The sequence below is a fragment of the Alligator mississippiensis genome, chromosome 1 (genome assembly GCF_030867095.1).
Source record: "Alligator mississippiensis isolate rAllMis1 chromosome 1, rAllMis1, whole genome shotgun sequence".
Classification (NCBI taxonomy): domain Eukaryota; kingdom Metazoa; phylum Chordata; order Crocodylia; family Alligatoridae; genus Alligator; species Alligator mississippiensis.
The window spans coordinates 255101771-255122865 of NC_081824.1; the positions used below are offsets into that span (position 1 = coordinate 255101771).

The window sequence follows — 21095 nt, forward strand, 5'->3', positions numbered from 1 at the left end:
ATTATTTAACATTTGTATACAACTTAACATTAACTAGGTAGCATAAACTTTATTTAAATGCAGTTTTTTTTCTGAAATGACGGTCTTTAAAGAGATATTTTGGCAATCTATATTTATCATGTCTCAGTGACATTTAAATCAAGGTGATAAACCTGCAAGTTAAAAGATTTTTCCCCCAAGTGCCACTGCTCAAACCCTTCCTAGAATTCCCCACAAATCAAGCTATATTCTTTCTCGTTGTAACATCCCATCAGTAAAGAAGGTTCGTGGGTCAGTTACATTCATAGGCCACACGCCACACATGGTATGGATGCTTGGTTCCCTGGGGACACCTTGCGCCGCTGCTAGTTGTCTCTGCAGAACACCTGTGCCACGCATGCTCTGGTGCATGGCAAGTTACCCTGGGTGGGGTAGGGGAGGCTGGGGCCAGCACTGGGATGGCCCCAGCAGCCTTACCTGGGGTCCTCCCGGGGCTGCAGCAGTGGCAATTCTGCTGCACAGAGCCAGGCTGGCAGCCACAGCATGGCTCTGGGCAGCTCAGCTCTGCTTCTGAGCAGTGCATGCTGCCCAAGTGTGAGCTACTCTGCTTTTTCTATCCATGGGGTTTTTTTGATCCCTGGATATCCAGAGGTCAAAAACCCCCTCCATGCTGCTCCCTTGTAGTACGGAGAACAACTAAATGTGTGGTGTATGGCACATACACTGCATGGCTGTGCTCATCTGGATGCAGCTATACAGCTTGGTAAGTTCTCAGATATCTCCCCTTAACTATAGCTTACCAATGGTACTATTTTATATTTTGTATTCAGCAATATGTGAAAGAGTGATTTCTGCCAGATTTGGAACAGCAATTGTAACTTAGTTAAGTTTTTCATCAATATTAAGTATTCTGAAGAATTTAAGAAGGACTTAACAAAGATAGGGAGAAGGCCAAAAGAACAAGGTGACGTTCAGCATCAACCAGGACAGGATAATGCACATTTAAAAGAGCAATTTGCTTTAGTTGAGGCATGTGACTATATCGGAGCTTCTGTGTAATAAGTTATGAACACAGTATGTTGAACTGCTTATTCAATACTGTCTGTATGAAAACATTCAGTTTAATAATGGGGTTTTGAGGAAAAACAAGCAGAGAGAGAAACAACCTCTCAAAACAAGCCACACCTTGATAAACATGTTTTACACATGTTTAAGAGTAATGCCCAATCGGTGAAAATCCAACCTCTTGGCTGCAGTCAGTTTACAGAACTAGATGTGATCACTTTCTGGCTGAGGCCTGTGAACCAGAAACCTAAAGGACCCCTCCCCCCACCCCTTCCTCCCATGAAAGGGAAGAGAGGGTAATTACACATGGGGATCAGACTGGCAAGCTGATGGCCAGCAGCCTCATGCCAACTTTATGAGTAGGGGAATTGTTAAATTCTACCTGAGAATAATAAAAGCATAAAGGGGCTCGGTGCTAGAAGAGCTGTTCTGAAACAGACCAGGAAGAGGACAGCTAGGCTTGTAATCAAGAGAGAAATTTCATTGGAAGTAGAGAGAAAAGAGCTAGGCATTACTACAGCTGGCATTCACTAATGGACAAAGGCAGGATACTGGACAGCAGGATATGGACCATTAGTCTGTTGTGGCATGACAATTCCTACCCACAGCTTGAGCGAGTGGAAATGCATATTTTTATAAGGCAGCACAGAAAAATGGATAAATAAATAGAAGTTAAAGAGGGGCTATGATCTGAAATCTGCCATTTACTTATTTGTGTTGTTAATATATATGATAGGGTGTTTTATATAGATTCAGTTGACTTTGAGTCATGTTCTCAGAACTGTGTTAGCTCTGCAATGCCAATGGTGGGAAAATGTCATGGAAATGTACTTTTATCACTGGTATAAGCAGACATGACTCTGATACTACAAAAAAAGCATATTTGAAGTTTAATCCTACCAGTCATGGGGGATGTAAGGCATTTTGCACTTCAAGAAGCCTCCTATACCTCACAGTATTGAACTGTCACTGAGTAAAATAATGCTGTTTCATGAAAGTTACTTTTCAGAGTAGAGCTACCATTAAAAAAAAAGAAAGAAAATCAGTTGGGTCATGCAATTCGCAAAAATCAGTGATCCTCTACTCTGCTCATAAATAAAAAAACATCCTATTCCTAAGCAGTCACTGAAGATATTTAACTTGCTCAAAATTCAGACTGAAAAAAATAGTCTTAAATTGTGCCCTGAATCCCATCAAACTCTCGAAGGACCATCCTGGGAAATGAGTTCCAAAAGAAAAGACCCTCAAGCTGAGCTCATCCTGCTGCAGGTCTTGAAAAACAAAATTACAGCCAATGACAACATGAGCACACTGGTAGGTCTCCAATGAGATGGAAGTCATTAGCCCAAGTAAACAGTCTGTCCTGTGTGAAAGAGACTGAAGCTCTGGGTGCATTTAGATATAGGTACTTTGTGAGGTAAATAACCCTAAATTCTTTATTAAAAGGCAATACGTTATGTGATTTTTTTTTAAGAATGAAAGAAAATGAGAAAGTCCAAATACTTCCCATGTGGTTTTACTGCTGTGGTTGTATAAATAAAGACAAATTGATGTATGGTTGGTTCTCCTTTAATGACTCAATCCTGATGTCATTGAAATAAATGGCAAAACAGAAACAGAATTGGTCTCAAAAAATGAAATCTATAATACACTCCTGTCTAGAATTAGTTTAAAGCTAGAAAAGGTTTGGGAGGATTTTTTTTCTTCTTACTAGCAAAGGTTAAATACAATGGGTGTTTGACTTCACCAAGGCCTTTCAAAATCCAAATTCTCAAAAAAGTCAAACGGTCAGCTCATAGAACCACAAAATTAGAGTTGGAAGGGACCTCAGGAGGTCATCTAGCCCAACCCCCTGCTCAAACCAAGACCTATATAACTGTATAATCTCAGCTAAGGCTTTGTCTACCTGGGTCTTAAAAACCTCTAAGGATGGAGATTCCACCACCTCTCTGGGTAACCTGTTCAAGTGCTTTACTATTCTTCTAGTAAGGAAGTGTATCCTCATATCTAACCTAAACTTCCCTTGCTGCCACATGAGACTACTGCTCCCTCCTTGTTCTGCCATCTGCCCCTACTGAGGACAGTCTAGCTCCACCCTCTTTTGAACGCCCCTTCATTTAGTTGAAGGCTGCTATTAAATCCCCCCTCAGTCGTGTCTTCTTCATACTAAATAAGACCAGCCTCTCCTCATAAGTCATGTTCCCGAACCCTCTAACCATTTCCACTGAACTTTGCTGGACCCTCTCCAATTTATCTACATCCTTTCTGTAGTGGGTGGGGGAGCAAAATTGGAGACAGTAGTCCAGATGTTGACTCACTAGTGCCTCACAGAGGGAAATAATCATTTCCCTTTATTTTCTGGTAACACACCTACTAACGAAGCCCACTGTGCTGTTAATTTTCTTCACAACAAGGGCACACATATTCAGTTAGCTCATATTCAGCTAATTGTCCTCTGTAACCCCCAGGTGCTTTTCTGCAGACCTGCTGCCCAACCAGTTGGTCCCCAGCTTGTGCATGGGATTATTCCATCCTAAATGCAGGGCTTTGCACTTGCCCTTATTGAATTTCATGAGATTTCATTCGGTCCAATCCTCCAACTTGTCTAGGTCTCTCTGAATCCTAGCTTCATTCCACACATCCTTTCTGAACATGGAATATAGTCTTCAGACTGGTGACGATCAAGTGTAGTTTCCATTAGTAATGTCACTCTACCCTTCATAGGACTTAAAATAAGAGAATGATGGTCTGACTGATCTATCAAGTCCTTTTCACTTCTAACATCTAGGATTTAAGCACAATCTCTATCCTGATACAAACTCATCAAAACTAGTACCTTGTTCACTTTCGGAGGCTTGAAGTCCTTAGTTTGTACAAATAAGTACTATCAGTATTTACTGAGTTAACCCTTTACTCCTGCCAATTTTTTCTCATGCCTAACTGGAACTGGCAACAATGTATTCTTGGGAAAATTATAGTGGAATCTCACTCATTGAGGCAAGGACAATTCTCACTCTGTGATTTGCACAGCAGTTGTTGGGGATCTTCCTTCCTATCAGCAAGATTTACCAGTGAATTTACTATAGCTCAATAGCAGATATGCTGATTACAACTGAAAGAACACAATAAACAAAATAAAACAAACCTTCTCCTTCCCCTTACCTCTCCCTCTTCCCCTTCTCATTTCCCTTTCCCTTCTTTTTCTGTCCTATTTAGGAAAGATATAGTTACTTTTCATGGTTCACTAGTGTGAATTACTCTGATGTTGTAAATTGTGACCATGTCACTAAGCAGAGATCTATTTTCTCTCAAATCACTTGTGTGCAAATATGCTGCACCTCAAGGACAACTCATAAATGAACAAATATTTTTAAAAAGAGTATTTTTAAATAAACACCATGTAACCGAGGGGGCAAAGACAGCTGCACATTTTGTGCTCATCCGTGGGCTCATTTTCATGAACCAGGAATTTGTCAAATTGAACAGTAACTGTTGAAAGAGACAGAGAGCAAAGGCATGGCTGCATCTGGGCCGTTTTAGGCACAAAAGACACAATGACTTCATTACGAGGCTATCAACTCAGAAACATCCCCCTTCCACCATTTCTTCCCACCTTTTCGTAGTACTTGACCTCGTAGTCCAAGATGATCCCGTTAGGATGTTCAGGTTCTTGCCAAGATAGAGACACGCTATTCCTGGATGTCCGGTCCTTCCTAATTATTGTGATGGGGGATGGAGCTGCAAGGAAAGGGAGGCGGGGGAGGAGGGAGAGAAAAGCAAATGGAGTTTATCACTGTTCTAATCCTTGGCAAGAAGGTATTGTTTCCATTTAAAAGACTCCTGAGTATAGGTCTGGCCCTGTATCAACACTCAGCAGCTGGATTATAGTCCTGGTACACATGGCTTGAAGCGTACTGGCCTGAAGGAAAATGAGCTGAGACTTTCTGTTACTTGTGGACTAGTGGCAAGAAAGCAGATGTTTTCAATCTGCTACTATAATGTAAGCAATAAAATACATTTGATATATTAAAAAAGAACAAAACAACAGTACTACCTATTTGTTATAACGTTTGCGCATTATTATTACCAGACACTGCAGATCATTGATAATACTCTCATATGCAAGAATACAACAGGACTGGAATACATTACATACAAGGAGTCCCCTGGTATCCATAGTTAATAATAATCATCAGTATACTGCAGAATACATCATTTTTATGACATTATTCAGTAAGGTTTCCCCTAATGTAACTTGTTCCCTCCTACATGGCATTTCCTTTATAATGTTTCTTTGGAAAAAAAAATCTAAAGGGCAAAATATATGCAATTAAATTTTAGTTCTGATATACACTGATCAAAGGTGCAGGTGGCAAAAGATAACATGCCACTAACAAGTGAAATGAAAAAAGTACTGGAGGTCCTGAAACTCTCATCTCACAAGTTTTCAAGCATAAAGCAGTTCATAGTATGCTTTATGTTGCTTACCCAAACTGGGGATGAAATCCAGGACCCACTGCAGGTTACAGTAACATTTCCATTGGCTATGATTCCCTTCCAAATGTCCATTTTTTGAGGTGGCCATAATTAATGATGAGCCAGCTCAGCACTTAACTAATTACCAATAAACAGTAAGATAGAAATCAGGTGCATTTGTGCAGTTCACATTATGACATCCTAATAAAAATGTATCAGCTGATCTGAACAATTAGAGCCTACGCCACCTCCCACTGTAGCTGTAGAGTTCTACTGTGAAATCACAACCCTCCCACACACTGCTGCTCGACCAAATGCCAATGTTAGAACAGCCCTGGCCATGTGCCACTAACCACATTCAAGATGGAGAAGTATGCTGGCCACACACTGGGAGCTCACCAAATTGGGGCTGGGCTACTTTTTTGGCATTTAATGGAGTGGGGCAAGTGGGCACGATGTGTTCTTACAGTGGTATGGCCTGATGTTGTCAGAGTCAGTACTGATATGCCCTCAGAATTTCAGCTGAATTTATGATAGTGTTAAGATTTGTTAGGTTCAGCTATCATCTGTTGCCGTGCACTAGAACAGCATTGCTATATTTGGGTTTCCAGCACTGCGGGAACACTTCTAAATGCCAGAAAAATGTTTTAATTAAAATAAATTAGAAATTTATTTCTATTCATATTTGGTTTTGTTAAGTGTCTTTAAAACACAAACCTTGTAATGTCAAGACTTATATGTAAATGTTGACAGTCTCTCTCTTAATAGATCAGTGAGCTAAGAAAAATATAAACACTCCTACCAATTTATATACACTTCCTATAGACAGTGGTTCAAACTGATTCCCATTTATCTGCAATACCTTCCCTTAATAACATTTAAATTTCAGGAATCTGCTCTCCATGTTCATATCTAAGTCAATGTTTATCTTTAAGTTAGACTGTTGAAACTGGGTGTTTTGGGGAGTCTACCTTAATTTCCCTTATGCTCATTACATATACAAGTCCCTTACAGTTGCTGAAAAGCATTAAACAAGGTATATAGGATAGAGGTGTAATGGATATCCTTTAGTAATTCCACGCTTACTAAAGTACAGACCACTGCTACAGCTAAGATACCAAAGTGATTATCCAGTTGGCCTGTTCTAGTGCAGTAAGTCCTGTGTTAAGTCATCTCCCCCTGTGTGCTGCATTTATGCCCTTGTAAGTCATTTTTATGTCTTTTCAAGTCACACCATTTCTCATTTTTTGTATCTAAACACCCTATCACGTCCTACGCCTCAAAAGGAGCACTTCCCATTAAGATAAAATTCATAAATATTTTATGTATAATTAATAAATGATTAACATAAATAGTTATTTCCTCTACTATATTATGTTGAGATGTACTACAGCATATTCTCCAGACAGGTTTAAATAATCTTAGTCATTCCACTGCCCAGGCAATTTATAACTGCTTTCTTATTAGTTATTTTAAACTCATTTATGAAGATCTCTACAGCTGTGCAAATAACATAGATTACATTGGTATATCAGAAATGTACTTATCGTACATTTACTAATAACAGGGCAAATCTACATGTGCATTTTAATGTGCAGTAGACTATTTTACTAGGCATTAGCAAAACTAATTTACTACTCTAGTAAAAAAGTTACATTATGCTAATGTGCTAATGAACAGTAAAATAGTCTACTGCACATGAAGCGTCACTACTGTCATTTACCTCTTCTGTGCCATGGCCAGGTGGCAAGGAGAAGCAGTCATGATGGTAGAGGAGGCCACTTCCTAGTGGTGCCAGTCCAATTTGGACCCAATTTGAGTCATTCTGGCCCACCATTGGAAAAAAAACCATTGCCAACCTTGGTTTAATCAGTTTGAGATCAAGGTATTTAAATGATGACCCAAACTGTCCTTGTTTAGGGAAGAAAAAGTTTGAAGTGAATACAAGGGGCAATTTACTTTAAAGTAAAAGGAAAAATGTGCTGCATATTTTCTTTATGACCTCTGGTTGGTTTTATTTGAATTAGGTTTCTTGTTAAATATCAAACATTTTTGTAGAGCTTTCAATGTTTTTGTGTACTTGTGACTGCTGTACGTTTTCACAATAATAATATCTGCCTTCAACAAACATTTAATGGGAAAGAGCCTGGGGTGTGGAAGAAATTTCCATGAGGATCTTTTCAAAGAGAACCGCTATTCTCATTCTGCTGGGCAGGACAGGTTTGTCAGATATTGAATGGACTGTCCCAAAACTGGTAGAAAGTCAGGGCTATGTATAAAGTCTATATTGTAGCAACAGAAATCAGCTGAAGAACACAAGCTAGTAGCCTTTCACTTTACATGAGAAAGGCCTGAAGGTAAAGCAGTATTAGTGAAGGGTCATCTACACTATGGAATGAAATTGTCCTGAATAGGGATGGACTTCGGTACAGCTTAAATGTTTTCTTGAACTGAGGAATTACTTTGGCTGGATTGACAAGTATTCAAGAAATGAACATAGGTCCAAATTTGTATGGTAATATGTCAGTTATCTTTTTCCAAATTTTCCCAATAAATTTTACTAAATCAAGAAAAAAATAGTAGCGTTTGAAATGATCCTTTTCGTCAAATGGCCTTTACTATTTCCTCATACTTCTTTTGCACCCAAGGGGCTATTTCTCTTCTTGATTACAGTGATGCAAAATGCAGTCAGAACTACTTAAGTCAGCAGGCCTATATAAATGTAAAACCAATTGTTTCTGATACAAAAATGAGAATTAGTGACAGGAGAATCTGGTTCAAGGGAGAAGCCAACATCTGTTTTCTAAAAAGCATGTCATATTCTAATATAGCCAATCACTCCTTCATTTACCTGGAAGGGCTAGGGTATAATATATAAAAGACGAACAAGGGGAGAAGTAATATTTTGTGATAAATGACAGCATTGACTTTCAGAATCTTTAACTTTAACACTGACAATAATAAGAATAACGTCAGATTGAAGAGTGAGGTAAGCGTATGCACAGGACCTGCAGAGAACTACTTAAAATTAGACATATGCATATGCATGTACATATATTTGGATTTGACTTTCTTTATAGTGCTTAGGCAGAATATGCAATATTGGAAGATTCTGAATGCTCCCACTGGTAATTCAAGTGCTTTGTACTACAGTTTATATTGTCTTATATCAGCAACATTAGCTTCCTCACAACCTGGGTGGCTTTTTATTTAACAATCTCATTGCACATTTCCATACATAATTAACCTTTTCCCCTCACCAAGAAGGGAAGATGTACGTTCTCTATAGCTACATGGAATGCATTAGGAGACATATTTGTCCATCAAATGTTTGTTATTTGTACATGCATAGCATTGCTGGTTCTGACTGGTGTAAGCAGTTAACATACACCGTCAGAGCTCCCTAAGGGTACCAGGGGAAATTTACTTTGTGCATTCAGTGCTGTTAGGTAGCATTTAGGGCAGCTGGGGATATGGATGTTGAAAAGTAACAAATGCAGTGATCCAGGGTGCTTAGGATCACATGTGTAAAACCCTACTCACTCAGAACTGTTAAAGGTGCAAGCAAATAACATGAAGGGTCTAGCAGAAAGGACAATAAAACTCTACCAAAATTGATTTCCCAGAGAAACTGACTCTATCAGACCATTTGTTTTCCTCCAGTTTAATAGCAGCTGTATATAAATCTCCTTATTGACTTTTTTGTTATTCTGTGGTTATTGTTTTCATATGTGACTGGGTTTCAGATACAGATACTGTAAGAGAAATTTCTGTGTGCTCAGGGAGATTCAGCAGGACCAGTGATAAGCTATGTTTAGGCAAATGGTCCAACATTTAGACTCATCTTGTTTCATGCATAGTCCTGATGGTCACAAATGAAATTTTAGTGAATATCTAGCAAAGTTACAAAGGATTATATGTCATATATAAAATGACTGTGGGCCACTCATAGCTGATGGTATTTCAGCCCCTTTCTTCAAGGATGAATTTGGTCCTGTAGCGTTAAGGAGAAAAAATTCCAAATAAGTTCAGCTATCACATCAGGATTTAGAACAGATTTCCAAAGGAAGGAGTCTGAGCCACTTCAAATGCACTATTGATTGTGCTGCCTGAAGGCAGGTCTTTTCTGACCTTTAGAATAAATAAAAGCCCCTTAAAAAAAAAAGTCTGATTACTTTTATATAATTCTTCTATTATTGTTTGAATATGTACCTTATTCCCTTTGTCTATTTCCCTGTCTCTCCAGACTATTAGGTAAAGCTATCTATTTAATGTACAGTATGTAATATTTGAAATTGAAGGTTTGGATGGTTTTGTAATGACATACGGGGCCTACCAACCAAATGGCATTTGGTCAATTCCATCCCAAGTGTGAAGTGACTGAAAGGCCTTACCAACTCGGGACTGATGGTGCATGTAAAATGAGGTGGTGGGTGAGCAGTCTTGGTCCAGTTCTCAGATGCTTAAAGCCCGAATGATAGAAGCTACCACCTAGGGTAGAACTAGCCAACCTGCAGCACACACACCACAAGTAGCACAGGCAGGCAGCTTCTATGTGTCAAATGTGGTATATCAGGCAGTACAGTGGTAGACAGGGCAACAAGAAGAAAGGAAAGGAGCAGATCAGGCATGGGCATAGGGCAGGAAGCAGAAAGCAGAGGAGCAGATTTAGTATGGGAAGGGGATCAGAGTGGCACTTAGGAATGGTGAAGGACTTTTTTGTGGCACACCTGGCTCCTACTGACCTAGAGATCTTTGCTGAAAGTGACTGTGGAGAGGCCAAGGTTTGAACAGATATAAGGAATAAGTTGCTCTTCCACCTATAGATGGTCTGTACAAAACAGAAGGTGTGCATGCACAGTGGAGAAATAAGTTAGGAGACTTGTGCTTCTTTTTGTGCTATGAAGCTAAATAGCTGACATGTTAATCTCAGTCCAGCACCTTTCATAAATAACAAATTCTCTTCCTTTTTTGTTTTTTTTTTTTTACTGTCAGTCAGATATTAAAACAAGAAGAAACCAAAAGCTGAGTTTTTGAGAGCAAGCTCCCAAATTGTGGTCTTTGTCCAACATACCACTGTTGAGCAGGAATCCATGGGATGCCTAGACATGTGCTCCAATATATTCTAATTAGAACACGTTGGATCAGTCGAGTCTGCTGTAGTGTTCTAACTAGAATGCTCTGGTGCACCTCACCATCACATGTATTCAGCACCCTGCATTTCAAAATGGCAGCAGGGGTGCTTTAACTAAAACTCGTTGAGCAAACTTTAATTAAAGCACCCCTATGGCCATTTTGAAATGCAGGGCACTGAATACATGTGATGTTGCAGCATTTTAATTAGAGTGGATGCCTGGGAGCCCCTCTAATTAAAACACTTCCCTCCCAATCCAGATCATGTGTGTAGACACCCATTTGTTTACTAATCAATTGTAATGGCAACGGAGGCACATCTGCACAACAACTCAATACTTTCTACACAAACTCTCTTTTCATGAATACAAAGGTATTTGCTTTCAAAATTCATGACTCCCCATCTCCCTTCTCCTCAGGTTGGCCTCTGCCAATGCTTTATTCTGCCTGATAGTTTACAGAAAGCAGGAGTTGAAATCTTTTTAAGAGGTAAATTTTTTCAATTGTGTTACAATTTACCCTCTTAATTGGGTGTAATGAAATGTGTTGCCACCCTATATATTGTTTTTTTAAGACAAGTATTTACAAGGTTAAGCACATGAGCACATTCCAGAAGGGTACAACTAGAACATTGTTATCAGGTGGCTCACAAGGCACATGGAAGGGAAAGGAAATAGTTAGATTTTAATGATAGTTTTGGAAACCTGCTAAACTCAACATCTCCCCTCCCTCAATACAGTCTTCCCCTCCTAAATGTGTGCACAGACTTAGTCCTTTGCCCTTTAATCTCCAGGATATGTAGTTAAACTAGCACTGTACTTTTGTATGCATTTTTGCACCTTTTGTTTAAGCTGCAGCAGACTCAATATATTTTTATGGTGTGCACTGTGAAACGCCACCTGATTCAGTACGGCCATTAAGTGATTGTTAACCACAATGAAATTCACCCTTCTTGTCCTTTATTTTCTCTGGAGGCATGGAATTAGAGACTTCAACAAGTCTCAGAGCCAAGGGGATCCACGTCAGGGTACAGATTCTGACCCCAAATTTCTGGCAGGACACAATAATAATGATGAAGGTGGAAAAAGAGTAAAGGTTTCTAACAGATGACTATCTGGACCTAAGGGTTAATACTAGAAAAAAGATGCTTCAGTGTTAGAAGAACAGGAGGGGAAAGAAGTGAGGTTAAGAGGAAACAGGCTAACTTCAGAAGATTCAGAACAATACTATATTACATAGGACTAATTGAGTTGTAGCCCAAACAAAGCTTTTTTCTTAAAGCCTTGTGACTTGTTTTTCTGTTAAAGCCTTTGAAGTCAGTCTCCAATCCTAAAAAAAAGGCACTTGGGAGAAAAGCTTGCACTGAGAAAAAATTAGCTATTGGAACTTGCTAGCTAAATCTGCAACATTTTCAGGACAATGTGGGATTATGTGCCTTGCTCTGCCTAAGTACGATTCTCTTTTTCAGTCAAAGCTATGTTACGTTTATCTTACATATTGCAAAATGGACTTTTTAATTAGCATTGCTTGAGTAGCTACTTGCAGCCCATACAGGAAGATTAATAAATGCTTTTTTCAAGGCAGTGGACTGTAGCCCTTGGCTACCCACTTTGGAACAGCTATAAACACCGTATGGGTTACCTGGAGGAAAAAAGAGAGGGTAAAGAACACAAATGGGGAATGAAAGCAGCTCCAGCAGGAACTGCACTAAAGTGAAGCTGTTTACTTTCTCTCTCAAGTACAGAGGAAGGCCACCTTCTGGGCAGCAGCTGTCACCAGATACTTGATTATCAAAGCTTTTTCCCCTCCGCTGCTATTCATTTTTAAAATAAAAGCAAACTTTATTAAGGTTTTTCAGTGTCATGTGCTCATCTCTCTGTCTCTCTCTCTTTTTCATAAAAGGGATAGCAAATGCCTGCCACACAGTAAGCAAAATGCTTGACTTACTCATATGCCCAACACATGTGTGATAAATCACCGACATGCCACATCCATTTGGTAAGTATCAGGCTGCACAAGGCACTTGTTTCAGAAACTAAAATTATGGTGCCATGGTGCTCATAGATGTTATTTTACAGATGAGGGAAAAGTCATGTATGCTTGCTTAAGGTTTCAGCCTAAGGTACTTGTAATAAAAATGTTATTCTTTCCATTCTCTGTCTGAAATGTTAGTGGGGGAGCTTCTCAATACTTCCTCTTTTTCATTCAATATTTTTAAGGCCATATCAATTTTAAATAAACATTTTTGCTTCCCCACTCCCACACCGTTGTCTCATGACTTCATGTTACACTACAGCCTTACATTTACTGGTGTGAGGTTTTAAGAAAAAAGGGGAATTAAAGCACACTACAGCACCAATTGTCAAAGAATCTCTAGGTTTTTCTTTTCTGTGAAACTCAAGTTATCACCTCAGTCAGAAAAATTCTGTCCATTCTGTAAGAAATGTAGTTAAGAGTCATCTCTATGACTGCCTGCATATTAAACTGAAAACCTGTCCTGGAAAAAAATGTGTGGTGCCAGATTAAAGATCTGTACTACAAAAATGATGTCTTTCTTTTCTTTTCCTTTCCCTCCTTAATCAGCAGCTCTGAAGTTTTTCAACTGGTCTGCCAACAAGTGTTATCAGAGCTTCTCCAGTCTAGATGTGTAATATCAGAGGACACTATAAACAGAAGCCACCTAAAAACAGTATAAAATCTTGAATATTTCAGAGACACTTCTTTTTCACTCAGCCTCCATCCTGACTGCTTTGGCCTGGTTACACTAATGCATACGAATTTTAGTTCTTACTTCATTAATATATGCTATCTCTGAACAAAGCTGTACTTTCAAAGAATGGCTGCACACTACCCTTTTTAGTCTGATTTAAGGGTTGGTCAGCCTGGACACCAGAATCTCTCATGGAAGTTATTAGTAAAGTGGAGGTCATATTTTTTTTTCTCTCTCTCCTTTTAACAGTCTCTCTGTCTAAAGCAGTGTGATCTGCTAAACTGCTCCAACTTGTAAATGCAAGATAAAAAAAGCAACCTCCTCTGGAATCAAATGACTGCTAATGACTTCCATGAGAGACTCTGGCATCCAAGGTAGTTACTTCTAAAGTGCTTGCATTTCCAAGCACCTCTGAAAGGAAGATCTAGTGTCAAGCAGTTTACAATAAGTTTGGATCATTCTAGAGCAGGGGTGGGCAAAATATGGCCCATGGGCTGGATCTGGCTTGCCAGGCAATTCTGTCTGGCCTGCAGGGCTCCTCTATAAGCCCTGGCCCTGGGCTGCCCCTCTACAAGCTGGTACCTCCATGAAGGAGGTACAGCTCTGGTTGCTAAAACAACCACCCCACCACCCACCCCAGCCTGGTCCAACCTGCCCCAGCCCTGAGCCAGGGGTTGCTAGAGAAAAGAAGCCTCTGCCTGGCAGAGCCTGTGCCGGGACACCCCGTGGCTGTTCTTAGCCACCCTGTCTGTGAGTCTGGAAATGCAGGTATGGGCCACAATGGGCTGAGGCCAGGAACTCCTGCTGGGGGGAGGGGGTGGGAATGTGGGGAGCTGTGCGCTATGGAGCTGGCCCTGCATGCTGCAGCAGTGCAAGACCTGCATGCTATGGGGCTGGGTGGGGCTGACCCCACATGCTGTCACCATGTGCACCCGGGGACTCGGATGGGAGCTATGTAGTGTGGGGCCAGGCTGACCCTGCACACTGCCACCACATGCAGCCAGGGACTCGGGCAGAAGCACCATTGGGCCGGGTGGGGCTGGCCCCACATGCTGTTGATACATGCAGCCAGGGACTTGGGAGGGAGCTGTGTGTTACGAGGTCACGTGCAGCTGGCCCTGCATGCTGCTGCCACCACTTGCAGCTGGGGTAGGAGCACAGGAACTACATGCTATGGGGTTGGGTGGAGCTGGACCCTCACCTTGTCACCATGGGTGGCTGGGGACTCGGATGCGAGAGCTATTGGGCTGTGTGTATGCCGCTGCCACCTGAGGCTGGGGACTGGGGTGTGAACATGGGGAGCTGTGGGGCAGTTTGGGGCTAGCCCTGGCTCACTGACACCACATGCAGCTTCAGGAACTTGCACACTCCAGGGACTCTGAGGACCCACCCTCCCACACAGCCCTTCCACCACCATACCCACACCCTGCCACAGCCCCCACACATACTCTCACCCCCGACCATAACCACACAGCCCCCACACACACTCCCATATCCCCCCACGCCTATACAACCCACCCACCACATCCCAAAACACACCCACACCCTCTCATAGTTCCCACAGACACACCTTTCCAAATCCCACCATACCCAAACACACACCCGCACCCTCCCACACACTCACAACCCAACCACATAACCTGCACCCACACCCCTCCACACCTACCCCCCATCCACCATTCTCACACCCCACATACCCTACCACACACAATATATTGAGAGTCAGACTGTATTTTGAGCTATTATGCAATTGCCTCTAGATATACTGCAGAAACACACATAAATCAGGACAAAAGTATTTTTTAAAATAAAATTAAAATAAGTTATAGTAGATGTTTTATTTTTTTAGTATATGATTTGGTTTTTTTCCAGTTTCAATATAGCAAGCCCCACCTCCCAAAAGAAGTACTTCTGGAGCAAGGGGTGGGACTTCCAGCATCAAAGGTCAAGGGTTAGGCCAGGGAGTGGCCTTCAAGAGCTCACCAAACTCATTAAGTGGTCCTTCAATCGAAATAATTGCCCACCCCTGTTCTAGAGCATGCCAACCTACCATGATGATGGGATGAACTATTAGTGTATGGACACACAAACAAGTGACTGTGAGATAAGCTAGGATGCAAATTTACAGTGTGTTATTTGCTGCACAGTAATTGCCTATGTGCACACTCCTATACCATGCTACCCTTCAGAATGATACAGGTTAGTCCATGTTAGTCCACGGGGGAAGCCGTGGACCACCAAACCATGTGGCACCCACAAGAACAGCCCAGCCTGAAGAAGGAGAACATTGGGAACCTGCAAGCCATGGGGCAGCCAGCAGTACAGCACAGGTAAGCAATAAACAGGTAAGCAATAAGGAGCCCTTTGGGAATCAGAGCTGGGGGGCAGCAAAGGCGCCAGTCACAGGGCTGAAGTGCCTATATACTAATGCCAGGAGCATGGGGAGCAAGCAGGATGAACTAGCAGTTCTGCTTGCAGAAAACACCTATCACTTAGTAGGGCTAACAGAAACCTGGTGGGATTCTTGCCACGACTGGACGGTACATATTGAGAGTTATAAGCTGTACAGAAAGGACAGGGTGGGGAAGAAAGGGGGAGGGGTTGCGCTCTATGTCAATGAGCAATATACATCGACCCTTATCAAGACGGAATCAAAGGAAGAGAAAGTAGAACGATTGTGGGTTAGGTTACATGGGGGGCAAGGAGAAAGGGATTTGGTGGTAGGGGTCTGCTACAGACCCCCACACCAAGGGGAAGAACTAGATTTGGGGCTCCTGAGGCAGCTCTCAGAGATGATAAAAACTAAGAAGGCGGTAGTCATGGGGGACCTAAACTACCCAGACATCTGCTGGGAGACGCAGACAGCAAAGTCCCACCATTCACGCAGGTTCCTATCCGGTGTACAGGACCTCCACCTGACGCAGGAGGTACATGGTCCCACTAGGGGGAATGCCTTACTGGACCTGGTATTGGCAACGGAGGATGACATGGTAGGGGACCTACAGATCGGTGGTCACCTGGGGGACAGTGATCACCAAATAAAAGAATTCATCATAAGATGTCGAGTGGGTAAGGTAACTAGTAGGGTGAAAGTGCTAGACTTTAGGAAAGCTGATTTCAATGAACTCAGGCAATTAGTCAAGGACGCACTGTAGAGTAGGAGTTTTGAAGAGATGGGAGCCCAGGAAGGGTGGCTGTACCTTAAGAAAACGATCCTTCGGGCACAGAGGGAGACGATCCCAATGCGAGGAAAAAGAGGGAAAGGGGCCAGAAAGCTTCCCTGGCTGACCAGAGAAATCCAGAGCAGCCTAAGGGCTAAAAGGAGAGCATATAAAAAGTGGAAACAGGGAGAGATTACCAAAGAGGAGTATACCTCCTCTGCTAGCGCTTATAGGGAGGCAGTTAGATGGGCCAAAGCTACCTTGGAGCTGAGGATGGCATCCCAAGTTAAGGATAACAAGAAATTGTTTTTTAGATATATAGGGAGTAAAAGGAAGGCCCAGCGTGGAATAGGACCCCTACTAAATGGGCAGAAGCAATTGGTGACGGACAGGGGGGACAAGGCTGAACTCCTCAATGAGTTCTTTGCCTCAGTGTTCCTAAGTGAGGGGCAAGACAAGTCTCTCACTGGGGTTGTAGAGAGGCAGCAGCAAGGCGCCAGACTTCCATACGTAGACCCTGAGATGGTGCAGAGTCACTTGGAGGAACTGGATGCGTTTAAGTCAGCAGGCCCGGATGAGCTCTATCCAAGGGTACTAAAGGCACTGGCTGACGTCATTGCACAGCCACTGGCGGGAATATTTGAACACTCGTGGTGCACGGGCCAGGTCCTGGAGGACTGGAAAAGGGCCAATGTGGTCCCCATTTTCAAGAAGGGGAGGAAGGAGGACCCGGGCAACTATAGGCCAGTCAGTCTCACCTCCATCCTTGGCAAAGTCTTTGAAAAAATTATCAAAGCTCACATTTGCGAGAGCCCGGCAGGAAAAATTATGCTGAGGGGAAACTAGCACAGGTTCGTAGCAGGTAGATCATGCCTGACTAATCTAGTCTCTTTTTATGACCATGTTACAAAACGCCTGGATGCAGGAGCAGGGGTTGACGTCGTTTACTTAGACTTCAGGAAGGCCTTCGATATGGTATCCCACCCCATACTGCTGAACAAGTTAAGAGGCTGTGACTTGGATGACTACACAGTCCGGTGGGTGGCGAATTGGCTAGAGGGTCGCACCCAGAGAGTCGTAGTGGACGGGTCAGTATCGACCTGGAAGGGTGTGGGCAGTGGGGTCCCGCAGGGCTCGGTCCTTGGACCGATACTCTTCAATGTCTTCATCAGCGACTTGGACGAGGGAGTGAAGTGTACTCTGTCCAAGTTTGCGGATGACACAGAACTGTGGGGAGAAGTGGACACACCGGAGGGCAGGGAACAACTACAAGCAGACCTGGACAGGTTGGACAAATGGGCAGGAAACAACAGAATGCAACTGAACAAGGAGAAATGCAAAGTGCTGCACCTAGGGAGGAAAAATGTCCAGCATACCTACTGCCTAGGAAATGACCTGCTTGGTGGCACAGAAGCGGAAAGGGATCTTGGAGTCCTAGTGGACTCCAAGATGAACATGAGTCGGCAGTGTGACGAAGCCATCAGAAAAGCCAATGGCACTTTATTGTGCATCAGCAGATGCATGACGAACAGATCCAAGGAGGTGATACTTCCCCTCTATTGGGCGCTGGTCAGACTGCAGTTGGAATACTGCGTGCAGTTTTGGGCGCCGCACTTCAAGAGAGATGTGGATAACCTGGAGAGGGTCCAGAGAAGGGCCACTCGTATGGTTAAGGGCTTGCAGGCCAAGCCCTATGAGGAGAGACTGGGGCACCTGGATCTCTTCAGCCTCTGCAAGAGAAGGTTGAGAGGCGACCTTGTGGCTGCCTATAAGTTCATCACAGGGGCACAGAAGGGAATTGGTGAGGTTTTATTCATCAAGGCGCCCCTGGGGGTTACAAGAAATAATGGCCACAAGCTAGCAGAGAGCAGATTTAGACTAGACATTAGGAAGAACTTTTTCACAGTTAGAGTGGCCAGGGTCTGGAACGGGCTCCCAAGGGAGGTGGTGCTCTCCCCTACTCTGGGGGTCTTCAAGAGGAGGTTAGATAGGCATCTAGCTGGGGTCATCTAGACCCAGCACTCTTTCCTGCCTATGCAGGGGGTCGGACTCAATGATCTATTGAGGTCCCTTCCGACCCTAACATCTATGAATCTATGTTTACTGCGGCTAGGGATAGAAATTACACATAAACCAGTATAAGTGATTAGAAACCAGCTCAAATTTGTAACACAACACAAGTTCAGTGCACATAAAGCACTTTCAAAATGGCTGAAACCAGTTTAAGATAAACTGGGATGGATGTAGTACCAGACTTAACTGATTTATGGTAAATCAGTGTATTGAACTTCTGCCCCAGATCCCTTCCAGATTCAAGTTAACTCAGTCCCCCAGAATCCCAGGATGCTTTGTACCTCCCTTGCAAATCCCCACCCCCCCTTTGTAGGGTGGGTGTGCTAGCCCAACTGAGCAGGGATGCATGCTTTAGTGCCCCCCCTCCCCCCTGACCCCAGCTTCTGGCTTAGGCCACTGCAGGCATGTGGCTGCATTTCCAGAAGTAAAAGTGAATGTCTATTCACTTGTTTATTGGTTCAGTCTATGTAGTTTAGCATAACTTGCAAAGACTGAATCAATTCAGCCTTGGGCTTTTTAACTGTCTGTATTTAGCCCAAGGGTTAAGCTGCTTTGTAGGTACTACAGGGTAAGAATATGTACACAGTTAATAAGGAGTAACTGAGCTACTCAAGGTTCACAAACTAGTGTAGCTTCTTTGAGCGTTTATAGTCTTAAACTCAGGTTGACTGTCATTGCTTGCAGACATGGAAAAAACCAAACAAAGGGTGCTTTACTTTAGACTCGGTGCATTCTTGCAGCAAGCCCAGCACATGCCCAGAACAGGCAGCGGGCTAGTTGCACCTGGCTTTCCCAGTATCTGTAGAGATTAGGTGCTTTAGTGGGACTTTTTTGGTGCTTTTATCTAATAGCTGATTGAATCAGCTTTAGCTTAAATTGCTAAAAAGCTCCACTAAAGTGCCCAGTCTCTACTGACACTGCAGAGCTGGGTTGAAGTAACATGCTGCTGCTTCCAACAGAGCAGGTTTTTAAAATTTGTCAGCGTCCTATAAGGCCTACAAATTAAATTCCATACAGGCTTTCCAACACGAGAGAGAACATCACGATCAGTGAATAACTGCAGTTTAATTGACGAGGCTTTTATTATTTGTTACTATATAATTTATACACAAAAATCTCCCATTGACTTCTTCTGAAATTATTGGCAGTTCTGAATAGGCAGAAATGACCTATTTAATCTTAAACTGGTGAACGAATATTTGAGGTTAAAATGTGGATTAAAGAATTGGAAACTCACAAACCTCCAGAACAGGTGTTTTATTCCAGTTAACTTTATAGCTGACCAGAATTGTAAACTGTCTAATAAAAGCAGCTTGAAGGGGTAATACAAGTGGTTGTCTTTGTGTACAGATAAGGAGTACATGAACTGCCTCTTTCTCTGGTGATTCATCTTGAAATACTAACATATGAAGTGAAAGAAAACTGAGCAAGATGACTGAAGAAACATTCCATGTTGAACTGAAAGCTGAACATTTTACTTGCCTGTATTACTTTCTATTTTATCCAACCTAGATATGTGGAGACAAGATCCTTAGTGTCAAGTATGTGACCTTACATCTTGAACGTTTACAATTGGATTCCAAGGTATAAATGGACTATATATGTGGTACACTTATAATGATCGTTCTGTCGATATCTAAAGTAGGGGCTCAACAACTCCACTTGAAAGTAGGGAAGGGGGGTTTGAAGGATGAGAGAGGAGGGGTGTCAGTAAAAGGAAGGCTTTGAAAATAAGCTCCACATCTTAATTAGACCAAGGACCAACCGTATTTAGAGACAGAGGGTGCCTGTACACGAGCATGGAGGCTGCTCCAACACACTGTAATTACAGCACATCGGAGCAGACTCAATTAATTGAGTTTGCTCTGATGTGCTGTAATTATAGTGTGTTGGAGCAGCCTCCATGCTGGAGCATGACAATTACCATGCCCAGTCTGCTGGAGCATGGCTGTAATCACAGTGCCTTGAAGCAGCCTCCATGCTGGAGTGTGGCCATTACTGCGCCCAGTCTGCTGGACCATGGCAATTACCATGTCCAGCAGCCTCCTGCAGTTCAAAAGGGTGATGGGGGTGCTTGAACTAAAACTTGAATGAGCTTTAGTTCAAGCACCCCTGCTGCCCTTTTGAAGCATGGGGATGGTGATGCACAAGGTGCTGAGCCACTCCAATTGAAATGCTTCCCCCTCCCCTCAGAGCACATGTAAAAATGCCCAGACTGCTTATGTTACACTGGGCACATCTATACATGCCTCTGTGATGCCATTGTTACTGCGCTGTCATTTAGTACCTCCCTTTGGAAAGCCCATACTGCACCATACCAGCAGCGCACGGTTATTTTTACCTGCTACGTCACTGTAGCAACATGCTATACTGAGGGAGTGTGTTGCTACAGCAATGTAGCTGCGGCGTCACGTTTTTTGCCCGTCAATGTTATATTGCCGTAGCATGCTGCTATGGCTATGTAGCATCACGTGTAGATGAGCCCACTGAGAAGGGCA

General features: G+C 42.7%; 1 protein-coding gene across 2 annotated transcripts in view; it reads right to left on the reverse strand.

The window, feature by feature from the left end:
* The window catches only part of EPHA3 (EPH receptor A3), a 377391-nt gene that overhangs the window by 107306 nt on the left and 248990 nt on the right, over nucleotides 1-21095 (reverse strand). For both annotated transcript variants that reach the window (XM_019476436.2, XM_019476435.2), the window contains exon 6: nucleotides 4658-4782. In XM_019476436.2, coding sequence (XP_019331981.1) covers nucleotides 4658-4782 — 125 coding nt within the window. The remainder of the gene's footprint in view (nucleotides 1-4657; nucleotides 4783-21095) is intronic.